The sequence below is a fragment of the Salvelinus fontinalis genome, chromosome 11 (genome assembly GCF_029448725.1).
Source record: "Salvelinus fontinalis isolate EN_2023a chromosome 11, ASM2944872v1, whole genome shotgun sequence".
NCBI classification, from domain to species: Eukaryota; Metazoa; Chordata; class Actinopteri; order Salmoniformes; family Salmonidae; genus Salvelinus; species Salvelinus fontinalis.
Window position 1 is genome coordinate 15,628,091 of NC_074675.1, and position 22,050 is coordinate 15,650,140.

General features: G+C 43.9%; 1 protein-coding gene across 1 annotated transcript in view; it reads right to left on the minus strand.

The window, feature by feature from the left end:
• The window catches only part of LOC129865148 (decorin-like), a 29,730-nt gene extending 16,528 nt beyond the window's left edge, over nt 1–13,202 (minus strand). The window contains exons 1-2 of the mRNA XM_055937657.1: nt 12,768–13,202; nt 2,674–2,912 (exon numbers count right to left, since the gene is read on the minus strand). Of these exons, the coding sequence (XP_055793632.1) occupies nt 2,674–2,893 (220 nt within the window). The 5' untranslated portion in view covers nt 2,894–2,912; nt 12,768–13,202. The remainder of the gene's footprint in view (nt 1–2,673; nt 2,913–12,767) is intronic.
• Between the last annotated feature and the right edge of the window lie 8,848 nt (nt 13,203–22,050).

Here is a 22,050-nt window from a genome sequence, read left to right on the forward strand (position 1 = left end):
TTGAATAAACGCTTGGAGGTAAGGATGACAGCAGTGGTGTAGTCTACGGCGATACGGATATCACTTATTATTGATATCTACATAGCGCATTGATGTGAATCACACTGCTGCTCTCATTTAGCTAGTTGCACCTTACAGAGTGTGGTTGTTGTGGATGGCTGTTCACAAATCTAAATGTGTATTTGAACCCAATAATGTTTGAATTCAAGAAGTTTAAGCTGTCTATCAATCATTGTTTTTGAAACCAGTGGACAGCCAGTGAGAAATGTGTTCTTGCAACAGCTGTATAGTGCGGATCCACGCTTATGGAATAAATGTAGTGCTTTTATTGCTCAATCTAATTCATGCTGAAAAAAAATTATAAATCCATAGGCCTAATTGAAACATGCTCAAACTTGCACACTTTTGATATACTTAAAGGGGCAGTCTGTAGTTTCTACATCCATTTTTGGACTTATAAATTATATATACAGTATAAAATTGATTCATGAGCTTAGTTCAACTGTCACACTCCATGAGAATCCAGAATATAAGCTTGTTTTACTCCAATGTTTGTAAACAGTATAAATGTAAACAAACACTGTATAGCCTCATAACATGGTTAAGACATTTTTTTTGTATTATTCTGAGAGTGGTTATATCACTCCAGGCCCATCCCTCAGCTTTTAACCAAAACTGAGGCCGGGCAGACGTTTTCTTAATGTTTCATCTGTGGATTTGCCCTTTAAACAGCTGCATATTATTAACATATCAAAGTGTCATCAACATAAAGGTAAACAAAAGGCCTATAGCAAATGCAGCATATGGCATTCATTTTTTACATGTAAATAGCACTTTTCAGTAGTGCTCAAAGCATGCCATTCCATGAGCGCAGCATTTATTTAATATATTCTATTTATATTTTATATATGGCCCGTTATGTACATTTTAACACTGATTTATCCTGCAATAGATGTCGTTCAATTGGTAACATACATTTTTGTCTTCTTCTAATGCCTCTTAATGGGAAAGTAATCTAAAAGTAAATTAATGTAATCAGATTACGTTACTGAATTTGGGTAATTCAAAAGTTACGTTACTGATTACAATTTTGGAGAAGTAATTAGTAATTGTAATGGATTACATTTAGAAAGTAACCTACCCAACCTTGTACACCACAATGCCTGTCGAGTAATTGCCAAAAGTATTTTTTAAATAAATGTACTGTAACTACGTCTGGTGAATGTCTAGACTACTAGCCTCTGCACTATTTCCTGCACATACACATTTGATAACTGTAGCACGCACCGCCAGCTGGACGCCTGCAGAAATAAGGCTTTGTGCTAAATGTTCCTTTTTCATCCAATTTTGTAACTGTTAAAGGGGGCGACTTTGGATGGAAAGCAAACCAATCCAGCCCCCTCCCCTCCACCCCCCTCCCCTCCCAGGCCTGTGTGTCTGCCAGCAGATCTGGGGAACAGATGCAGTCTCCAGGCCAGAGGGGCCGGTGCCGGAGATGAGGATCCAACTCTGGGGCTCCTGGGAGACGTTCAGCGCTAACAGGACTCAGTGAGGTAATGGAACCAGCCCTTTCCTGATCATCAGTCTCTCCATCTGTCTGTCGGAGTTGGTCTGTCTGTCTGTCTGGCTGCGTGGGTCAGTCTGTGTCTTTCTCTTCCTCCACTGGAACTCACGGTTTCCTTGATTTCCCTCCTCTCTTTCTCTGTCCTTCTCCATCCTTCTCTTTCACAGGTCTCTGTCTCTTTTTGTCTTTCTGTCTGTTTCTTTCTTTCTTTCTTCTCTCTCTCCTCTCTGTGTATACATCCCAGTCCATCTGTATCTCTCACTCTGTCTCTGTCTCCAGTATTCCTCCCCTACTCCTCCCTTTTAAAACAAAAGTAAAGCCCAAAAAACAACCAAACTCATAGAGAAGAGAAGAATTGTAAAGTTATACAAGCTATATAAGCTACAGCCAAACAACTGGGTCAGTGACTTCTCTTGGCTGAGCAGTAGTCCTAGAGATGAGTCAGGCCAAAGCATAAGGGCGAATGAAGCAAATAAACAGGATAATCTCGCAAACAATTAAGAGGATCAAGTAAATCATTTTAATCGTGTGGAAACAGAGCGCCAGGCTAATTCGTGTCAGAGTTCGTTTGCCTCCGGTGGGGATGGAGAAAGGAGCGATCTGACGGAGAGAAAAACAACCATTAGAACATTGGGCTTGTTAAACCGGGGTGAGTTCGAGACTTTCCCAAGCCCCGCTAACCTTTTATATCCCTGCGTCTGCGAAAACAATTAGGAACATTAGAAAAAGGCCAACGTCCCAGCAAAACTATGTCATCGTCGCGGAAGAGCGTGAAATTCGCACCATCTGAGAGCGTTTAAAGTGGTCAGACTGGGGCGATATTCTTTTAGGCCAATTAACGAGCTGTTGATGGGTAGATCAAACACCAGACACTCTTTGAACATTTCTCTGAGGTCCCCAGATGGAGGGAACACCTCTTTGGGAACCAGGAAGATGTATCTTGTAAACTAAGGGACTGCCTCAGTTAGACAAGAGAGGGAGAGAAGAGCTGATGCAACAGGTTGTCTGTATTACACTGACAAATTGACCTCAGCTCATGAAAACACATTGAATGACAGAAGTACATACTGTTATGATATTAAATAGAATTGACTGGGAGAGTGTCTCACCTAAGTCGGAGCACTGCACCACACGCAGGTGGCACTGGCAGCGGAAGGGGCACTTGGGTCCTTCGGGCATGGTGAGGATGTCCACGCGGGGGTCGATGGGCACCTCTGGCGAGCCAGAGCCCGCCTCATCCTCCATCATGAAGTCCAGGAAGCCCGACTGGCGGAAGGGCAGTGACCAGCACGCTGTGACCAGGAGCAGGGAGAGACAGGCTGACCTCATGGTGCCTTTGTCCGGGAGCCTAGGGGGGAGGGAAAAAGTCATGGCTTAGAGGTGGTAAAGGATGGGGGCAGAGGTGAGAGGTTAATTAAGGTGTTCTACTTTTAGCAATAAAGAAGCTGTTTTATTGTATTCCATTGTTCTCCAAGCGTTGCTGACTCTCCTGTCTCCTTCAGTTTGCTCATCAACTCATGCACCTGGGTTCCAAAGCCAGGTAGTGGCAGTGATCCCTTCCCTAAGATGGCAAGGATAGAAAGAGGCCAACCTTTCATTCAAGTAAAGGGTTGTGAAGTGTGTGTGGGGGTGACATGGAGAGAGGGAAAAGGAGAGCGGGTAAAGGTCAGAGGTAGGAGGCTATAGGCTAGAAGGCCAAGCACCTGGAGTTGCTTAGGTTTGTAACAGGTCAGAAGGGGGAGAATGGCCTATTTACCTAAGAAAGGTTAAAGAGGAGAGGTCAGGGCAAAGCTAAGAACATTGGGAAATGTATCAATCTGTAAAATGGGGGACCACCAAGGCTGTACCAAGTGTATGTGCACTTTCACAGGGCAGAAACAGTAAGTATGTATACATATTAATATGGTAACGATTTGTGAAAAACATCTTGTCAAACCAATGACTGATTACTGTATAATTGTACAGGAAAGTAATTTGTACTTATACTGTTTTCCTTGTTTATCTCTCTCCATTTCAAGGCCCTCTAAGACTATAGAAAACCAGCCATATACTGTGAGAAATCTTCTAGTCTTCTTCTCTGACCGACAAGTCATGACCGCAATGGTCATCCATTCCAGTTTTTGACCCACCATTTTTGACCCACTCAAGCCTTCTGGCCAGTCCAGTCACACAAAACCCACTCTGTCCAGTCAAACTGACCCAGTAGTCCAAGCCCAGACAAACACAGCCCGATTACTGTACTGTATTTTCAGTTCTCTCCAACTGGTTCAGGGTCAGTGTTATTATTCGGCTCATGATGTTTGTGGTTACACACCGCCCCTTCAATTACTTTGGGACCAAAGAGAGAGGCGGGTCTGCTGGACCTTTGCATGACAGACAGATTGCTGGGTAGGTGACTGTGTGTGTGTGTGTGTGTGTGTGTGTGTGTGTGTGTGTGTGTGTGTGTGTGTGTGTGTGTGTGTGTGTGTGTGTGTGTGTGTGTGTGTGTGTGTGTGTGTGTGTGTGTGTGTGTGTGTGTGTGTGTGTGTGTGTGTGTGTGTGTGTGTCCGGTTCTTAGGGTGGCGTCAGGTCAATGGGAACAGGATCAGGCCTGACGGCGGCTCTCTCTGAACATGCAGGGTAATTATAGGTCTAACCCACAGCCATCACACAGACAGACAGAGCTACATTACAGCACTCAATGGGAACAGAGTTCTCCGAGCATACTGTATCTGGGATCAATTTCATGAAAAAAAATGTATGACAAAATTGAAGGGTTGATGGATTGAAATGGAATGGGTTCCAACTGTGTGGCATATGCCTCTGCTCATCTTAATATGGGTGGACGAAGAAAACAAGGATTCAATTGGATTTTACTTGTTATGCTGTGACTGACTTCTATTGTCCATGGAGGACTGAGCCTTAGCCTATGGAAACATGTTATTAAGTAGCCTTGCACGAGCCTTGGCTTATTCGAGCTGGAACGACTCATAGGGCAGGAGCCTATCTGCTGTTTCTGTAGCGTGAGGGAGCTTGATGTAGGAGGTACAACCCTGGAAAGGCTGCTAGTCTATCATCTGTAACGTGAGGCAGCTTGATGTACAAGTACACCCCCTGGACAAGATGCTAGTCTATCACAGAGCCTTACCTCCATTCTATCTCAATGCTGAGTGCCAAGCGAGACAAATCAGGTCCCATTTTTAGTCTTTGTTATGACTCAGCCAGGGATTGAACTCACAACCTTCCAATCTGAGTTGTGCCAATCTGAGTTGTGGAAATGTGTTGAAACTCAGAGATAAAACAGATCCAATCTTAGCTGAACAGTAGAGCACAAGAACATGTTGGTCCAATCTCTTTGAACAGGGCAAATCTTGGCTCGAGGTTTAATTTATCTATAAGTCAATATGTAGGGGAATCCATAATACCCTGTTAGTTGTCTTGCCAAGATGGTTCGTCTTTTTAAACCTCCATTGGTCTGAGAGCAGGAAACCAAATAGAGATAGCAGGAAGGAATGCTGTACTGATTTGCGTAAGGGTCATTCCACAAAAATAGTGCATTTTAAAAGCCTGTTATATTAAATGAAAATACAATAAATCCAATTTTTTATATGATAAAGACTTGCTAAAGTGCAAAGATTCTGCATTTTGACACGTCCCTCTGTGCACATAACATGTCAACCCTGTTACCCATAGATAGACATGCTAGAAATGTTACAACAATTGATTTTGTTTTATGATTGTCACTCCTTGTTGCACACGACACACTTCCATTCCCCCTGTCACAAGGAGATTTATGGCTGATTTAAGATGAAATCACACTTTTAAAAAAAAGTTACACTTCTCAAAAAGCACTGAATTGGTGGAACGACCCATATAGTCCTTAACCACTAAGCATTGATCTTGATCTCCTCAGTGTTTGGACGTTAGCCACTGCTGGAGGTACATGCAGGCAGGCACACACATGTTCACATGCACACGCACACACAGAGGAATTCATATTAAAAGCAGCCTCCTGTGTGTCCTCCCATTTCTAGGTGATAATAAACATTCCTGAGACGTATTAAAACAAAGCAGAGCAGGAGGGAAGAGATACCAATCTCCTTGAAGAGGGAGATCTGTCAGTCATGTTTTATTAAACACTATAAGACCGCTAATGAACTCCTACACTGGCACATTAGCAACAACTGTATAATACTACCTGCTGATTGGTTGGTAATATGCTAACCCAACAACGCCACATCCAATGTGGTGCTAGTAATGATCAAAACTGACATACATGTCTAGGTCAGCTTATTTCATGTGTACAGGCAAAGTACGATAAGGATTTGACACAACTGTGAGAAAAATGTGAATAAGGAAACGTTTGAAGCTTGCAAACCATGCAAACCATGTCAATCAAGACCTTGATTCCAGTCCATTTAGTAGTAAGGTGCAGTAGGCTAACTGCAATGAATGCATTTCCTTTCTCTAACTAATCTGTATTCTAGAGAGGCTGAGCGATGCCACGAGACCAGTAATGCATAAGGGAGCTCGTCACAGTTTGGTTGAACCTGTGCAGGCAGACACATCCCATTAGACGTCCCACTGAGCCCCAGGCATTGGCTCTTTCATCAGTAGTTTTCTCAAAGATATCCAGGAGAGAGGAGGGGAGAGGAGAGAGGGTGGAGGTACAGCTTCACAAGCATAAAGAACTGATCTGGCGAGGCACCCATGGTGCATCTGGAGCATCCATTGTTTAGATCACAGACGGCCCTAAAAAAACATGCTTCGAAGTGCAAGTCTGTGTGTGAACCTAGAGGGCTGTGTCCACGGCACGCCACGCCACGACAGAGCCGATCCTCTGCTAAACCACTTTGAAAAAACCTGCCACCGTCAGCACTCTCTCCTCAATCTCCCGTCTTCAGACAACTGCTTGGCAATGTCTATTGGGCCAGCAAGGCTCTCTCTCTCTGTGTGTGTGTGTGTGTGTGTGTGTGTGTGTGTGTGTGTGTGTGTGTGTGTGTGTGTGTGTGTGTGTGTGTGTGTGTGTGTGTGTGTGTGTGTGTGTGTGTGTGTGTGTGTGTGTGTGTGTGTGTGTGTGTGTGTGTCTCTCTCGCTCTCTCTCTCTCTAATTGATGTTTTGTTTAGGTGGATCCTTTGAATGAGTTCTCAGTGCACTTCTAATGACTAATTCCAAAGGGCTTTACACTGTTTGTTGACAGCTGTATTTGAATGGCTTTGAGGGCTGAGGTGCACAATGCAAAGTGTGTGAGTGAAGGCCTTACATGGGTTCAGTCAGTGTCTAGGTATCTAGACCACACAGTGTTGTAGTTGACCCTGCTGTAGGGTAAAGTCTCTGGGAAGAAGTTATCAGGGATCTAAGGACCATTGGATATAGTTGGTTAAATAGCTAATAGCTTTTTGCAGTTACTTTTTTGTCTCATCACATACGCTGCTGCTACTGTTTATTATCTGTCACTTTATTCTAAGTTATATGTACATATCTACATCAAATACTTTGTACCCCTGCACATCGACTTGGTACTGGTACCTCGTGTATGTAGCCAAGTTATCCTTACTCATTGTGTATTTATTCTTACTTTTATTAATACATTTGATTACTTTTCTATTATTTCTCTATTTTCTCTCTCTCTGCATTGTTGGGAAGAGCCAGTAAGTAAGCATTTCACTGTTAGTCTACACCTGTTGTTTACCAAGCATGTGGTTAATAACATTTGATTTGATCGTGGTTATTTTACTAGTGTATACTGCAGAGTAAAACATGTACTTGACATCGATAAGAATTATTGATCTGGATATTGTTTGATGGCTTAGGGAACTTGAATGGGCAGTATAGTGTGGTACATTACAGTGTGGTTTACCACTCAAGTTGAGTTAGTCTCATTGACGTACTGGGCAATGCCCACCAAGATGCTTTTGCACATTGGCACGTTTGTTGAACTCTATCACCATTCGTGCCGTTCTGTTGATGCCCCCCAAAATCACGTCAGAGCCATCTTTTTGTCTGCTTGTTACAGTAGCAAAGGCAACAGGGCCAGATACTGTTCATATGCACTCAAGCGGACCTAACCTATCAATTATTTGTCTTTTAATGAGGTGACAATTAGCGTACGTTAGTCACCTTGTGTCACCTGGTCAACATCACTGTGATTACTAGAACGAGATTGATTAGCGATACCATTGACAACAAACACGTAAATAGCGACACAATGACGTCTATCCGGAGAAGATTTGATGGTCAACTATAAATTGACACATATTACGGGGTCCAATTGAATCTAGAGAGTTTTAGTGGTTATTTTCCAGCCTTCAAAGTTTGTGTCCTCGATAAAATGTGTAAAAGGAGGTGTGTCTTCATACTGTGTGTGTGTGTGTGTTTTCATACCATGTGTGTGTGTGTGTTTTCATACTATGTGTGTGTGTGTGTGTGTGTGTGTGTGTGTGTGTGTGTGTGTGTGTGTGTGTATGTCTCTTCATACTATGTGTGTGTGTGTGTGTGTGTGTGTGTGTGTGTGTGTGTGTGTGTGTGTGTGTGTGTGTGTGTGTGTGTGTGTGTGTGTGTGTGTGTGTGTGTGTGTGTGTGAGAGTGTGTGTGTGTGTGTGTGTGTGTGTATGTGTGTCTTCATACTATGTGTGTGTGTGTGTGTGTGTGTGTGTGTGTGTGTGTGTGTGTGTGTGTGTGTGTGTGTGTGTGTGTGTGTGTGTGTGTGTGTGTGTGTGTGTGTGTGTGTGTGTGTGTGTGTGTGTGTGTGTATCTATGTGTGCGTCTGACTGCCTGTGTTCAATAATCGAAAGGTGGAAAGGTAGGAGCAGTCAAAAGACACCCTCTCATCCTTTCATTCCTCCTCCTCCTCCTCTCATTCTCTGTAAGGCCTGAGGGCTGTGTTTTGTCAGAGCAAGTCTGATCTTTCTCTCTGAGAGGAGGGGTGGGGGTTGACACTTCCTTTCGTTGCAGCAGCCTTGTCAACCCCCCTCCCTCCCTCTCTCCTTCCCTCCTTCCCTCCCTCTCCACTTTCTCTAAAAATCTGGACACACTTCTGACAAGTCTCAGGCAGGAAGCAGATTAGAGTAGAGACACCATGTAACATATCTGTCTCATTATTCCCTCCACACCTCTCTCTCCATTTCTCTCTCTCTCTCTCTCTCCCTCTGTCTCTCTGTCGCTCTTTCTCTCCCTCCATCCATCTCTCTCTCTCTCTCCCTCTCTCTGTTTCTCTCTCTCTTTCTCCCTCTGTCTCTCTCTCTCCATATCTCTCTCTCTCTCTCCATCTCTCTCTCTCTCTCTCTCCATCTCTCTCCCTCTGATTCTCTCTCTCCCTCTGTCTCTGTCTCTCTCTCCCTCTGTCTCCGTCTTTCTCTCGCTCTCTCTCTCGCTCTCTCTCTCTCTCTCTCTCTCTCTCTCTCTCTCTCTCTCTCTCTCTCTCTCGCTCGCTCGCTCGCTCGCTCGCTCGCTCGCTCTCTCTCTCTCTCTCTCTCTCTCTCTCTCTCTCTCTCTCTCTCTCTCTCTCTCTCTCTCTCTCTCTCTCTCTCTCTCCTCTCTCTCTCTCTTGGACACCATGCAGTTGTATTCCATCCATGCCACATGTACAGTATGTAGGTCATCAACCCATACTCATACCTTTCCAAACTTGTGCAGCATTTGCGAGAGGATGACAGAGACGGTATGTTGGACTTGTTTTGTGTCTGAGTGACTGACAGGAGACAGATCTCAAGACAACAATTCCAACCCTCCTATCCCCTACCACTACCTCTACCCTCCATGACTCCATTCTACTCCAACTCTCCTTGACCAGGGTCTCAGTCTTCTGTCTCCGGAGGGCCTGTCAGTAACGAATGCATGGGATGTATTTACAAGGCTACGAGATGTCTGAAACATGTGTGCCCCCTTTAAACCCATCAACAACTCAACGTGTCAACCCCTCCCCAACCAGACGCAGATACCCAGACAGTTTGAACCATTTCCAGTCCTCAAGACCCAGTTTGTCTGTCTGCGTGATTGGTCTGACTTTCCATATTGAAATCCTACTAACGGGTCTCCAATTGTCATTGTTTTTTCCCTAAAGACATTTCCAAAGACATCTGAGTTCAAGAGAGTTTATCTATATGGGGAGAAAACCAGAGATCCATCCAAGAAGTAACTGGGCAGATGGGCAGATTGGGCACTACAGATAATATACCAGCGCTTTGTCAACAGGAAATGCCTGCATCACTAACCCCTTCAGTGGTCACAATAGTTCCCTAACAGAGTGATTTCCCCACGTCAAACCCAGAAACTCTCCCTGGATCCGTTTCAAGACCAACGTCTGCGAGCATTGCATTTCTTTGGGAGAACTCCAGAGATATTCAGAAATCAGGTCATAAAAACACATATATCGTTGACAGACCGCAGAAAGCCCTGAAGCTTCTGTGCTGTTTTGGACCATTGTAGGAGAAAGCCAGTGAATGGTTACACCACGTTTGAACCGTTCATTGAGAAGTATTGTATGGCTGACATTTATATATCCATGCTTGTATTATCTACAGCCTGTATTATCTACAGCTTGTATTATCCACAGCTTGTATTATCTACAGCCTGTATTATCTACAGCCTGTATTATCTACAGCCTGTATTATCTACAGCCTGTATTATCTATAGCCTGTATTATCTACAGCCTGTATTATCTACAGCCTGTATTATCTATAGCCTGTATTATCCACAGCTTGTATTATCTACAGCCTGTATTATCTACAGCCTGTATTATCTACAGCCTGTATTATCTACAGCCTGTATTATCTACAGCCTGTATTATCTACAGCCTGTATTATCTATAGCCTGTATTATCTACAGCCTGTATTATCTAGAGCCTGTATTATCTACAGCCTGTATTGTCTACAGCCTGTATTGTCTACAGCCTGTATTGTCTACAGCCTGTATTATCTACAGCCTGTATTGTCTACAGCCTGTATTGTCTACAGCCTGTATTGTCTACAGCCTGTATTGTCTACAGCCTGTATTATCTACAGCCTGTATTGAACATCTACTCTGCTGCCCAACCTACTATTTTTCTCTTTCTCCTTTTCTCTCTCTTTTCCCTCTCCCTTCATCTCCCATAGATTGAGACATTTTTTCTTCGACCCTTTGGCAGTACAATTTGCTTTTTGGACAGAGCACTGCTGGAGAATGGAACTTTATATTATTCCAATGAGGGAAAAAATCATTTGTGGCTAACGTCCATCTTTCAGCTTATTGTTCTCTCTCGGCCTGGACAGTTACAGTCCAGACGGGAAAACGTGGCCCCTGGGCTCAACGCGGGGCCTCTAAAGACCCATCTTTTACTTTTCTAATACAGAGCTAACCAAACTATACTGTACAAGTTAGTCCAAACAAACGAGACTTCAACATCAACGACTCCATCAACATGCCACAACATGTTTAGGTTGAGGTTGTGGAGAGGACTAGGGGTGGACTAGGAAAACAAGTCCTGTCCATCCTCCAACTCATAATCCCTTCCTCTCCCCTCTGTACTCCAACTCCAGTTCAGCCCTGTAAAAAAACTCCCTCTGTGTTGGAGGATGTTGGCAGTTAGCTGGGAGTTTTGCGGTGTCTTGCAGGGAAGCCATCAGTCATATCTCTCTGTGATAGAGGAAGCTGTACTGTTAGTGGATTAATAAGGCTTTGGGTTGCCAGGTACTGCTTTTTCTTTTCCCCTTTCTTCGACTTCAAAGCAGGTCCTCCCTTTAATTTTGGTTGCCCTGGGCGATTTGGGTCTGCAGCGCTTCCATCAAAGCAGAGTGGTCACGAGGCGGTCTGAAACGGTGCGTTAATGTTGATGTGAAACAGAACAACAGTACAACAAGTTAAATAAACCATTTCAGATGGATTTGTTTTAGTCTAAAATGCCCTGGATGGGTTCATTCTGATGAACTGCTGCAAGGGAACTGTAATGTCTTGAGGCAATACAAAGAAATCCTTGTTGTTGTGTGTTCATTTCACTTGCAGGATCTCCAAGGGCCAGAGGGAGAGTACAACAGAGAGACAGCAATGCATTAAAGTGCTACAACTGAAGAAAAGGACACTGGTAAACTTAATGGGTTTTCCACCAGGGCCAGTTACTGACAAGAGAGGAGAGAAAACTCTCCAGGGACTTCACATCAAAGAAACCTCTTCTCTTTCTCTCTATTCCTCTGCCCACAACACCTCTGAATGCATGTAAAACCATAAACAAACACACTGGACAGTTTGATGGAAGGGAAAACCACATGTACAACCACAAGCCAACTAACTGACAAAACAGCTCACTTGCTCAAGTGCCTTGAGGGGTAAAAAACTAAAAACCGCTAGCCGAGGGATAAACCAATAAAGTCAAGGAAAGATAACATGGTATCCTCTTTTGGATAAATAGGGTAGGGTTTTCTAATACATTGGCATGGGAGTGAAGTGCTAGCATCAACAGTAGCACCACACCCCCTCCCTATAGCTGGTGCTGTCTTCATCATTCTGTAGGCTATCACATGGTCTGGTATGGGAATAATTAGCTATGGTCTCTCCTCCCTAAGCCAGTCCTGTTGTGAGACTAAGACCTGGCCACGCATCTAGTTTAGAGGGAGCGCGCACACACACACACATGTACACACACACACACATGCACACACACACGCACACACACACACACACACACACACACACACACACACACACACACACACACACACACACACACACACACACACACACACACACACACACACACACACACACACACACACACACACACACACACACACACACACACACTAACCCTACGCCCACACAAAACAAATTTACAATATCATGCACAAACGCATCACTGTCATGATATGCCTGGGATGACTCATGTCGTACATTCTAATTGAATGTATGTGCAAAAGCATCGAAATGAACAACCGTTCATGACCAGTTCAACCACAAAATGCACACAGAGTCTGGCGAGAGAGTTAAGGAATGAAGGAACATCAAAAGAGCATCCACATCACAGAACCTACCAAGCCATTAGAAAACCTCAAACCACAAGCACAGCATCACCATTTTACTAACCAAGTCTGCACGTTTGGTACCCCTGAAACACAAGAACCCCAATTCCAAATCCCTTTGAACAATTCCCCTCACAATCCCCCTCTCTTCCCACACTCCCCAGGCCTGTAATCCAGTCTTTCCCGAGTTTCCCCCCAATATCCATCCCCTCTATCTATCAGTGTGTTATCCTACCTGTGCTCTTCAGAAGTGTGGGAGAGAGAGCGAGAGAGTTAGAGTGCGCCGAGGTCAGATGGTCTTCCTTCCAAATATCCTGTTGGGGCTATAGGCTGAATCACTGTGAGCCTTCTGCACTGTGCTGCAAGGGGCCGAGCGATAATTGCACTGAGAGCGCGCGCAGCCAAGACCAAGCAGGTGTGCTCTGTCACGGCCGAAGGGGAGGAGGAAGGGGCTGAGAGAGGAAGAGAGAAAGGGAGGGAGCTCCTGTTTAAATTGAGACACTTGGTGGAGAGAACTTCCCCCAGCAAAAGAGAGAGAGAGCGCGCTCCAAAAACAGCTGGAAATAGAGGGAGAGAAAAGAGAGGAAAATTTCAAAATGAACAGTCACAGAGCGATGGAGAAAAGAAGAGGAGAGTGGAGGGAAGAAAGGAGAGAGAGCGAGAAATGGAGGGAGAGAGAGAGGCAGAGTTAAGGCAATAAGCAGTGACTAGGCTGGCAGGCTCCCATTCAGTACCATCTGGTAATGATAGGTCCTCCAGGGCTCAGTTCAAAAACGCCCGCTACTCTCTGCCTTTCTCTCACCAACTTTCTTTCTTCCATTTTTCTCCCTCCCTCTATCTCTCTTTCTTTACTTTGGTGAAATTCAAACTAATTTAACACAGCCGACTACCCCTCTGCCTTTGTTTAATCCCACACAAGCATTCAGTCCACCCTCCCCCTTCACCCCCCATCTCTTGATTGGGTCGGTTTACTTATTTACACGTAACCAAAAGGGACAAGGGGACCTTGTCCGTTGTCCCCCCCCGAGGAGGGGGATCTTAGTTCCTAGTTCTCCCCATCCCCTGGTTTACCCTCCATGTGTCACATCTACTTTAGGTCTATAATTCCCTCTCCGGCTGGGCTCAGGGTTGGTCTGTCTGACTAACATGTCACCCTAACCACCCTGGTGTGTGTGTTATTTTAGTCCAAAGGCTAATGTGAAGGATTTAATACTCTTTAAATAGTTCAGATTACTGCTCCAGACCTGTGAGGTGCAGTCGGAGCTGAGCACTTAGAGCTCTGTGTCGCTTGGACTGCAAGACAGAGGGAGAGCTTTCAAGAATACTTTCTACAGTACAGAGATGAGTACACAGAGAAATATGACTAGGACATAATGAATGCATTTAAAGACATGTAAGTTGTTGTAAACAGCCTACAGCTGTTATGAATGTGTTATGGGTGTGATAGATAAGGCACTACAAATTCACAATGCTTTATGCAGCTTTGGTTCATAGAACGTTTTCACAAGCGTCATTACAGAAATGATGGAACTGGATCAGTTCAAGCTAATTGGAGGAAACATTGCTTCCACCCATCCAGTCCTTTCATTGGTCGCTGTGTGGCGGGGAAAAGCTAGACGGATGCATTGAAGGAGGCATACTGGACATTTAACAAGGACTTATAACTGAATGATATGTAATGATTGATTCTTGGAGAACATAACTTAGAAATGCCCCATTGACCTTAGTTCAACTGGCGTACCTCATCAGAACCCCAAATATCAGCTTGTTAACTCAAATGTTTGTAAACAAAGTCAATGTAAACAAACACTATGTAGGCTTATTGTTTCAACTGTGGATTGCCCCTTTATGGCCCGGGGACAGGCAAAGCATTGCAAAGTTCATGCTAGCTACTGATCTAAAGCCATAGTGTTAATGGTATATAGACCAACGATGACCAGAGTCAATGAATTCTACTAGCTCCATAAAGCGTACATGAATGGTGACGTATCCAGACTACCACTCTAAGAACTACACTGTATCAACAGCCATGAATTATCTCAACAACGTTGAATTATTTCAACAACACATGCTGCAGAGATCTCAGTGTGGGCATATGGTCGTTGATGAATGATTGTATCGAGGGTAGAAAAAGAAAGCAGATCTGATGAATGATAGAACAAGGAACATCTACAAAGGACTGCTGTGCCTTCCTGCATTCAGCCTCCACCCAATGTATGCTAGCATCAGATGCTCTCTCTCTCTAACTCTTTCTCTCTCTCTCTCTCCCTCCCACTCAGCCTATCATGCACGGCTCAGATCAAAGGGATCCGGTAAAATGGCTGAACTTTAGCTAGTAAGACTTCGTCTGTAATGGGAAGTGCAGCATTCCAGCCGTATCCCATCTCAATTATCCTTCTCCAAGTTAAGGAAAGAAGGACCACCCACATAGACATTGGTCATGACCAAGGTATCAGTACGACTGTCTAAAATCCCTCAGAAACCAACCCAACAAACTCAACCATAAAAACACACATTCTCAAAATACAAAAGCAGGTAACATTGAAAAGGTATTTCTACTTGTTGAGTTAAACGACTTGTTAAATGGTTGTCATTGTACTGTCTTTGATTCAGATTCTGGTCGAGTTTCTTACTATTTTGTAGGGTCAGGAAAGGTTAAACTGAAATACAGGGCCAGTTTTTCAAAATTATCTATCTGGATTTCGCCCATCGGATAGGATTAAATGCATAGAAATAGAATGAATAGAACAGAGGAATCATTGACTTGAATGGGGACTCCAGTTCTATTCATTCTTTCTCTATGCATTTAATCATATCTAGGGGGAGGAGGGGAGTCAGACAGAGAAAAAGAAGGGTGGGTCATGGTCTTTGGCACTGTGTGCAGGTCTTGGATGAAGCCTCAGGGTAGAGGGCCACGAATACAAACACTGAGATCATACCTTGTGTGAAAAGTGGCGTGGAGGGGAGAGGAATGGAGGGGGGATGATGGAGGGGAAGAGAGTGAGTGGAAAGGAGAGGGGAGTGGGGATGGAAAGGAAAGGTGGACGGGAAAGAGGAGTGGTGGATGGTGAGAGAGGAGGGGCAGAGGGATATGGGGAGAGGAAAGAAGAGGAGAGAACTGTTAACAGGTCATTATTTTTGACCTTCAGGCAGGACTTTAAAAATGACAGAGTGGATCAAGGAAGGTTCTATACCTGTAATCACTAATATAGGTGTTGTACTGGGATCATCAGGGGTTGTCACAAAAGTCTCAGTTTTTTGTCAACTTACAGCTTCTCACTATCAAACCCCAGGGATCATGTTTGGTTGGACAGTAGAGACCCCTAATCCTCTGAGGTGTCAACTTCAATGTTCCATTATCTACTTTTTTCTGTGTGTGTAAGGTTTTGCCCGAGGTCGGCTCGTCCTCGCTCCACAGCACACAGATAGGCCTAAACATAGCTCTAAATGGTTTGGAAAAGCACTCGGGGCTAAACGAACACAGTCTCCACCTCTCTTTCCATTACTCAGCATTCTCCCTCCATCTCTCACATTTCTCCCTCCCCCTTCCTTTTATCTTTCTGTCTCTCAATCTCTCCCTCGTTACCCTTCCCCTTACTTGCTCATTTTCTCCATTTAGTCTTCTCTTTCTCCCTCCCTCCCTCCCTCCCTCGTCTCTCCCCCGCTTCTTCCCTTCTTTGTCACTGTCCCACCCTCTTCCCGTATAAAATCACACTGTTTCCACGCCAGCTTGCCATGACACTGCGAGGCTGTTGCCTTCCTCAAGCCCAGACTCCCTTCAGCCTCAATCCTCATCTCAGTCCTCTTGATTAGAACAGAGCAGGGCTGGAAACTGACTGACCACAACATGGCTACCCTCTCTGGGTCAAATCATTTACCACAGCAGAAATATGACAAGATACTATTAAAATGATATCTATTAAAGATGATTGTGATGTCTCTTGAGAGGCTACTGTCTGATGTTGGGAAACAAGCTTAGGCAAGAAGGAGGTGGAGTTCAAAATGGAGGCTGGATTGGGTATCAAAAAAGGGTAGGATTGGCTTTGTGAAGACTACCTGTCGAAACAGGTTCATATATATACCTTTTTCTCTGTAACAATTGTTTTAATTAATTGCCTTGATCTTTAAGTGAATCATTTTAATTAATACTTGTCAATGACACCCACCATCACTCCGAACCTGACAGTAGTCTGGATCTTTGTGAATACATCTACTTTAGCCCATCAGTAAGCGTGACAGTTCCAAGATTGGTGGTTGCGTACATTAGTCCTGGATGGCATGCTTCCTGAGTCTGGCGTGTCTTCAAATCAAGTTATTAATCATTCGTTATTAATTCAGGTATGTGAAGACATGTGTGAAGCATACCAACCCAGCATACCAACCCAGCATACCAACCCAGCATACCAACCCAGCCTCTTTTGGGCGTCAATTAGGTCATTTAGACCCAGTTAGCTTGATATCCTGACACCTGTGTGCCCTGAAGGACCTGCTGTGAAATACAGGCCCATATCACACCTCAATAATCACTAAATGGGTGTGATATAACTGTGATAAGTGATAAATATCACACAGGAAGTAAGAGGTGTCCTCTTTCAGCAGAACTTTATAGGGTGTTTGGGGTATGATGAATGTGGATGCTGTGTTTCTCAGATGGTATGGTTACAGCACTGACAGTGCAACGATGATTAACTGACATTATGATAATTACGATTGCACGTCTTTACAGAACCCTTCCAGGGATTGGCTGAGGCACTAAATCGTGGTGAGATCATTGTGTCCCTATGAAGGTGGTTTAGTGACCTCTGACATTTTGAGGTCAACTACGTAACCTTCTCTGAGTAGCTAACAGGAATGACATGACGTTTGATTCAGGGTGAACAAAAGAAACGCCTGATGTGGCTAGGTTTACACTGCCAGTAAAGAGTGGTGGTCTTTGAATGACTGCATCTGGGTGACACATTTACATTTCACATTTTAGTCATTCAGCAAAAGCTCTTATGCAGAGCGACTTACAATAGTGAGTGCATACATTTTAATACCTTTTTAGAATACAAAGACAAATGATTTCTAATGGACTAGTTTCTCCTCTGGTCTCATCATTTCAAGGTGACTGGGAGCTTTTGGTTGAAAAACTCAACAGTTGATTGATTTAGGTCTTTATACATCTTTATTCATGTGAATAATCACTATAGACACCAAAAATCATCCTGTATTGGAATGGGGTGTTTGCAGTACACATGCTACAGTACTAATTCACTAACAATGGGACCCAAGCAGAGGTTTCAGAATTGCAACAGAAGCTCCTTTCAGAAATCCCATCTTGGACTTGTTAAGCGTTATAACAGGAGTAGTGCAGAGGAGCTCTGTCAGACTCATCTCTAGACCCAGAGAAAGTCTACTGTGACGGGCTAAACAGACTTCGGAAACTCACCAGGGAAGAGAGGGACAAAAAAACGACTCTGCAAGCCAATGGCAGGAGCTGTAACAGCAATGACAGTCCATCGAAAAAAAGAGAACAATCAAGTTCCGAGCCAAAAGTACTGTGGGAAGTGACCTTTTTTGGGCCAATCGGAGTGGCGCTGTGCGGCACAGCATTCGTATGCTAATCACTCCGGAGGAATCCCGTCCCATTGGGTTCGTAACTAGAGTAAACCTCCTGAGTCGTGTACACACACACACACAAGCACACACACACACCCACACACACACTGTCCCTGTCAGTGCACTAACTGCTGGCATCGATGGCTACTTTTCACGGACGAGGAGGCGAGAGTGCCATATTCACAGTCTGATAAATCATTATGGTGAAATAAAACGCACCAGCTATGTCATTAGTGGCCTTGTGAAAGCTGCTCACTGGAATGTCTGGGTTTTGAAGGCCATGCCGTTCCCATTAAAACGCATTAATTGTCCTGGATGTTCATACACACATAAACACAGGCCCGTGAACTTGACCCACAGAATGTTTCATCGATGAATATCCTTGGAAAATGGATGGTGTTGTTATCTTGGTGAGAGTTGAGTTGTATTGACAACTAAGTAATAATAGAGAATGGAAGACATGCTGACGTCATCTACAGTACGTCTTGAATAAACATCATTTAAATATTCTTGTATGTTCACATACATGAATATAGAATGATGGACTTGACCCCCAAAAAGATTCAATAATAAATATCACTGTGAAATGGAGGCCACTGTTACCTTGACTTACTTGCCACTTAACTTCTCAAGTATAGATTCACAATCTGTATTCATAAGCAAGGAAAGCGTTTGTCAGTTGTGCATTAGGTTTTTACACAAAGGGCCTTTCAGAGAGACCAGCCTGGCATTCTGCCTCTTCTCTCTCAATCTCTGGCCCCACACAGCGTTGAAACACACAGGCAACGGAAACGCTCGCTTCGAGCGAGTGCTGTTGTGGTATTAACTTGCCCATTCAATGTACCACGGAACTTCTCCTCGCCATGGCAACAGGCTTTCGACGTGAACGAGGGGGGAACACTACTTCTCGATTGGCCAAGCTTACCTCACACCCTCTAATAACGAGGAGAAAAACGAGGAGGATAACACAGGTGCTTGGCTAGAGAGGTGCAAGCTAAGGTATTGTTTGTGAGGGAATGAATTTGGGGGAGTATTACTTTAAATGCACCTCTCCTTGAGCTAGCTTACAAATATCTCATCATGCCTCAATTAAAGGTGTTACACTGGAGTTATTAGAATTTTTACATTGTAATTTCAGAAAATGTCAATAATATAACTGGCGCTAACTGTGCAATGATAGTGTTTCACAGTATTACTTACCCACAAGTGTTGTGATTGGCTGTGATATTCGCCTGTTGATTTCTCTCGCCGAAGCAGCATCTGTTGTCAAACTGGGAAAGCCGTTCTGACTTTGTGACTGTGTTATCTAGTGGACTGTTCGGTCAATTTGAATAGTGTAGGGAATCTTTGTAACATCTAAATCATTGTGAAATATCTTTTCAATAACAAAAAATATTGTTTTTACAGCTGTTTGAAGCTGGTGGACCACCAACTTCAAACAGCAGTTTTGGTAGACCAGAGTTTGCAGAAAGATATTTCACAGCAATTTAGATGGTACAATGATTCCCTACAGTCTTCAGTCCTTCTTTTCTCACAAAAAAATGAAATTGAGCGAATAATGTAGAATTTTAGCAACCAGGAAATGAATGATTTCCACTAAATAACACAACAACAAAGTCAGAAATGCTTTCTCAGTTTGACAACAGATGCCGCTCCGGCGGGAGAAATCAGTAGGCGAATATGACAGCCAATCACAACACTGGCAGGTAAGTGATAATGTGAAACAATATCCTCCCACTATTAGCGGCAGTTGTATTATGGACGTTTTCTGAAATTACAATGCTAAAATTCAACAACAAAATATCCTGTGAGTAGCACCTTAAAGTTGAAGGTTCTTAACGTGACCATAAAGGTTTTCATTGCAAAATCCACAAAAGCTCCTCTCCTCGAGGTAGCTTATAATGCCTCATCATTACAGGGCTCCTGAATACAACATGAACTGTCTTGACTTATTGGCAAAATACACAAACTATTTGTACACTTCTATTCATACATTTATATGACATCTGCTGTGTTTCAGGGGTAGGAGTTTATGATGTAGGGACAGAACACCCATTAAAACTCACAATGGATCTGATTAAAGCACTCGCTCAAAGAGACATCTCAGAAGAAAGCAATCAATCAATTCCCGGATCTCTCAGCCCCGCACAAACCTCTTGGGACATACTACTGGCAACTTCCGACCACTATAAACAAGTTTGTTTTCTAATCAGCCTTTCTTTTACAGCCAATCTGTAAAAAAAAATAATGGGCATTAATAGTTGGTCCCCCCTTTACTGCTATAACAGCCTTCACTCTTCTGGGAAGGCTTTCCACTAGATGTTGGAACATTGCTGTGGAGACTTGCTTCCATTCAGCCACTAGAGCATTAGTAAGGTCGTGCACGGATGTTGGGTGATTAGGCCTGGCTCGCAGTCGGCGTTCCAATTCATTCCAAAGGTGTTCGATGGGGTTGAGGTTAGGGCTTTGTGCAGGCCAGTTAAGTTCTTCCACACCAATCTCGTCAAACCATTTCTGGATGGACCTTGCTTTGTGCACAGGGGCATGGGCCTTCCCCAAACTGTTGCCACAAATTTGGAAGCACAGAATCATCTAGAATGTCATTGTATGCCGTAGCATTAAGATTTCTCTTCACTGGAACTGAGAGCCTAGGCCAAACCATGAAAAACAGCCCCAGACCATTATTTCTCCTACACCAAACTTTCAAGTTGGCACTATGCATTCGGGCAGGTAGCGTTCTCCTGGCATCTGCCAAACCCAGATTTGTCCGTAGCACTGCCAGAGGGTGAAGCGTGATTCATCACTCCAGAGAAGGTTTTTCCACTGCTCCGTAGTGAGTGTTGCAACTGAGGACAGACGTTTTTTACGCGCTACACGCTTCAGCACTCGGCGGCCCCGTTCTGTGAGCTTGTGTGGCCTACCACTTTGCGGCTGAGCAGTTGTTGCTCCTGGACGTTTCCACTTCATAATAACAGCACTTGCAGTTGACCGGGGCAGTTCTAGCAGGGCAGACATTTTGACGAACTGACTTGTTGGCATCCTATGACGGTGCCACGTTGAAAGTCACTGAGCTCTTCAGTAAGGCCATTCTGCTGCAATTCTACTGCCAACATTTTGTCTCTGGGCCAATAGGAAGGCCTCTAAAAGTGTTGATCGGAGATGGTGCTGTTGGCCCTTCCCTCTACCAATGACCCCCCCATGCTAACTTTCTATGGGAAACACTGCTAAGCTCCCAGTCTTGCAGATATTACACAGGCCTTGTACCTCTCTAACTGTAGTGGGATAACATATGCAATAACAGATTAATAAGCCAGTAATTACAGTAAGCTTTTTTGGATATCTTGTTGCTTTATGCTTGGAAAGCAGCATTAACACTTGTTAGTACTGTAACTGTGTATATGTGTGACTGATACAATGTTGTTCCATAATTCTATGGACACTTCACTTTGTCTCGAAACACACTACACTATATGGCAAATATAAATGTGCTTTCTCCTCATCTTAAGTAGTCATTACTCTGTAACACTCCTTTACTATAGTATGAGTACAAATGTGTTGGGTGCACAATCTGCTCTCTAGTCGAGTCTGTTTTTGATTTGCTGGGTCGAAACAGAGCCAGTAGCCAGACAACAGTCTGTCTGCCAAAGAGGCAGACTCAACACTCCCAGAACCATTTGGAATTATAAAATGAGTTTATAGTATCGCCAGCGCTTCAGAGTGCCAAACTCTGTAACAAAAAGAGCTTTCAGACATATCAATATTTTCCCTGTGTCTCATAATGAGATGTCATGGTTACCAAAATGAAGTCTTAAGTTCACACAATGGGCGAGTTACAAGAAGAAACATGACCTGCATCAATGTTTGTTTAACCTATAGCCTACAGCATGTGATCATGACCTTACACCATAGATCTACAG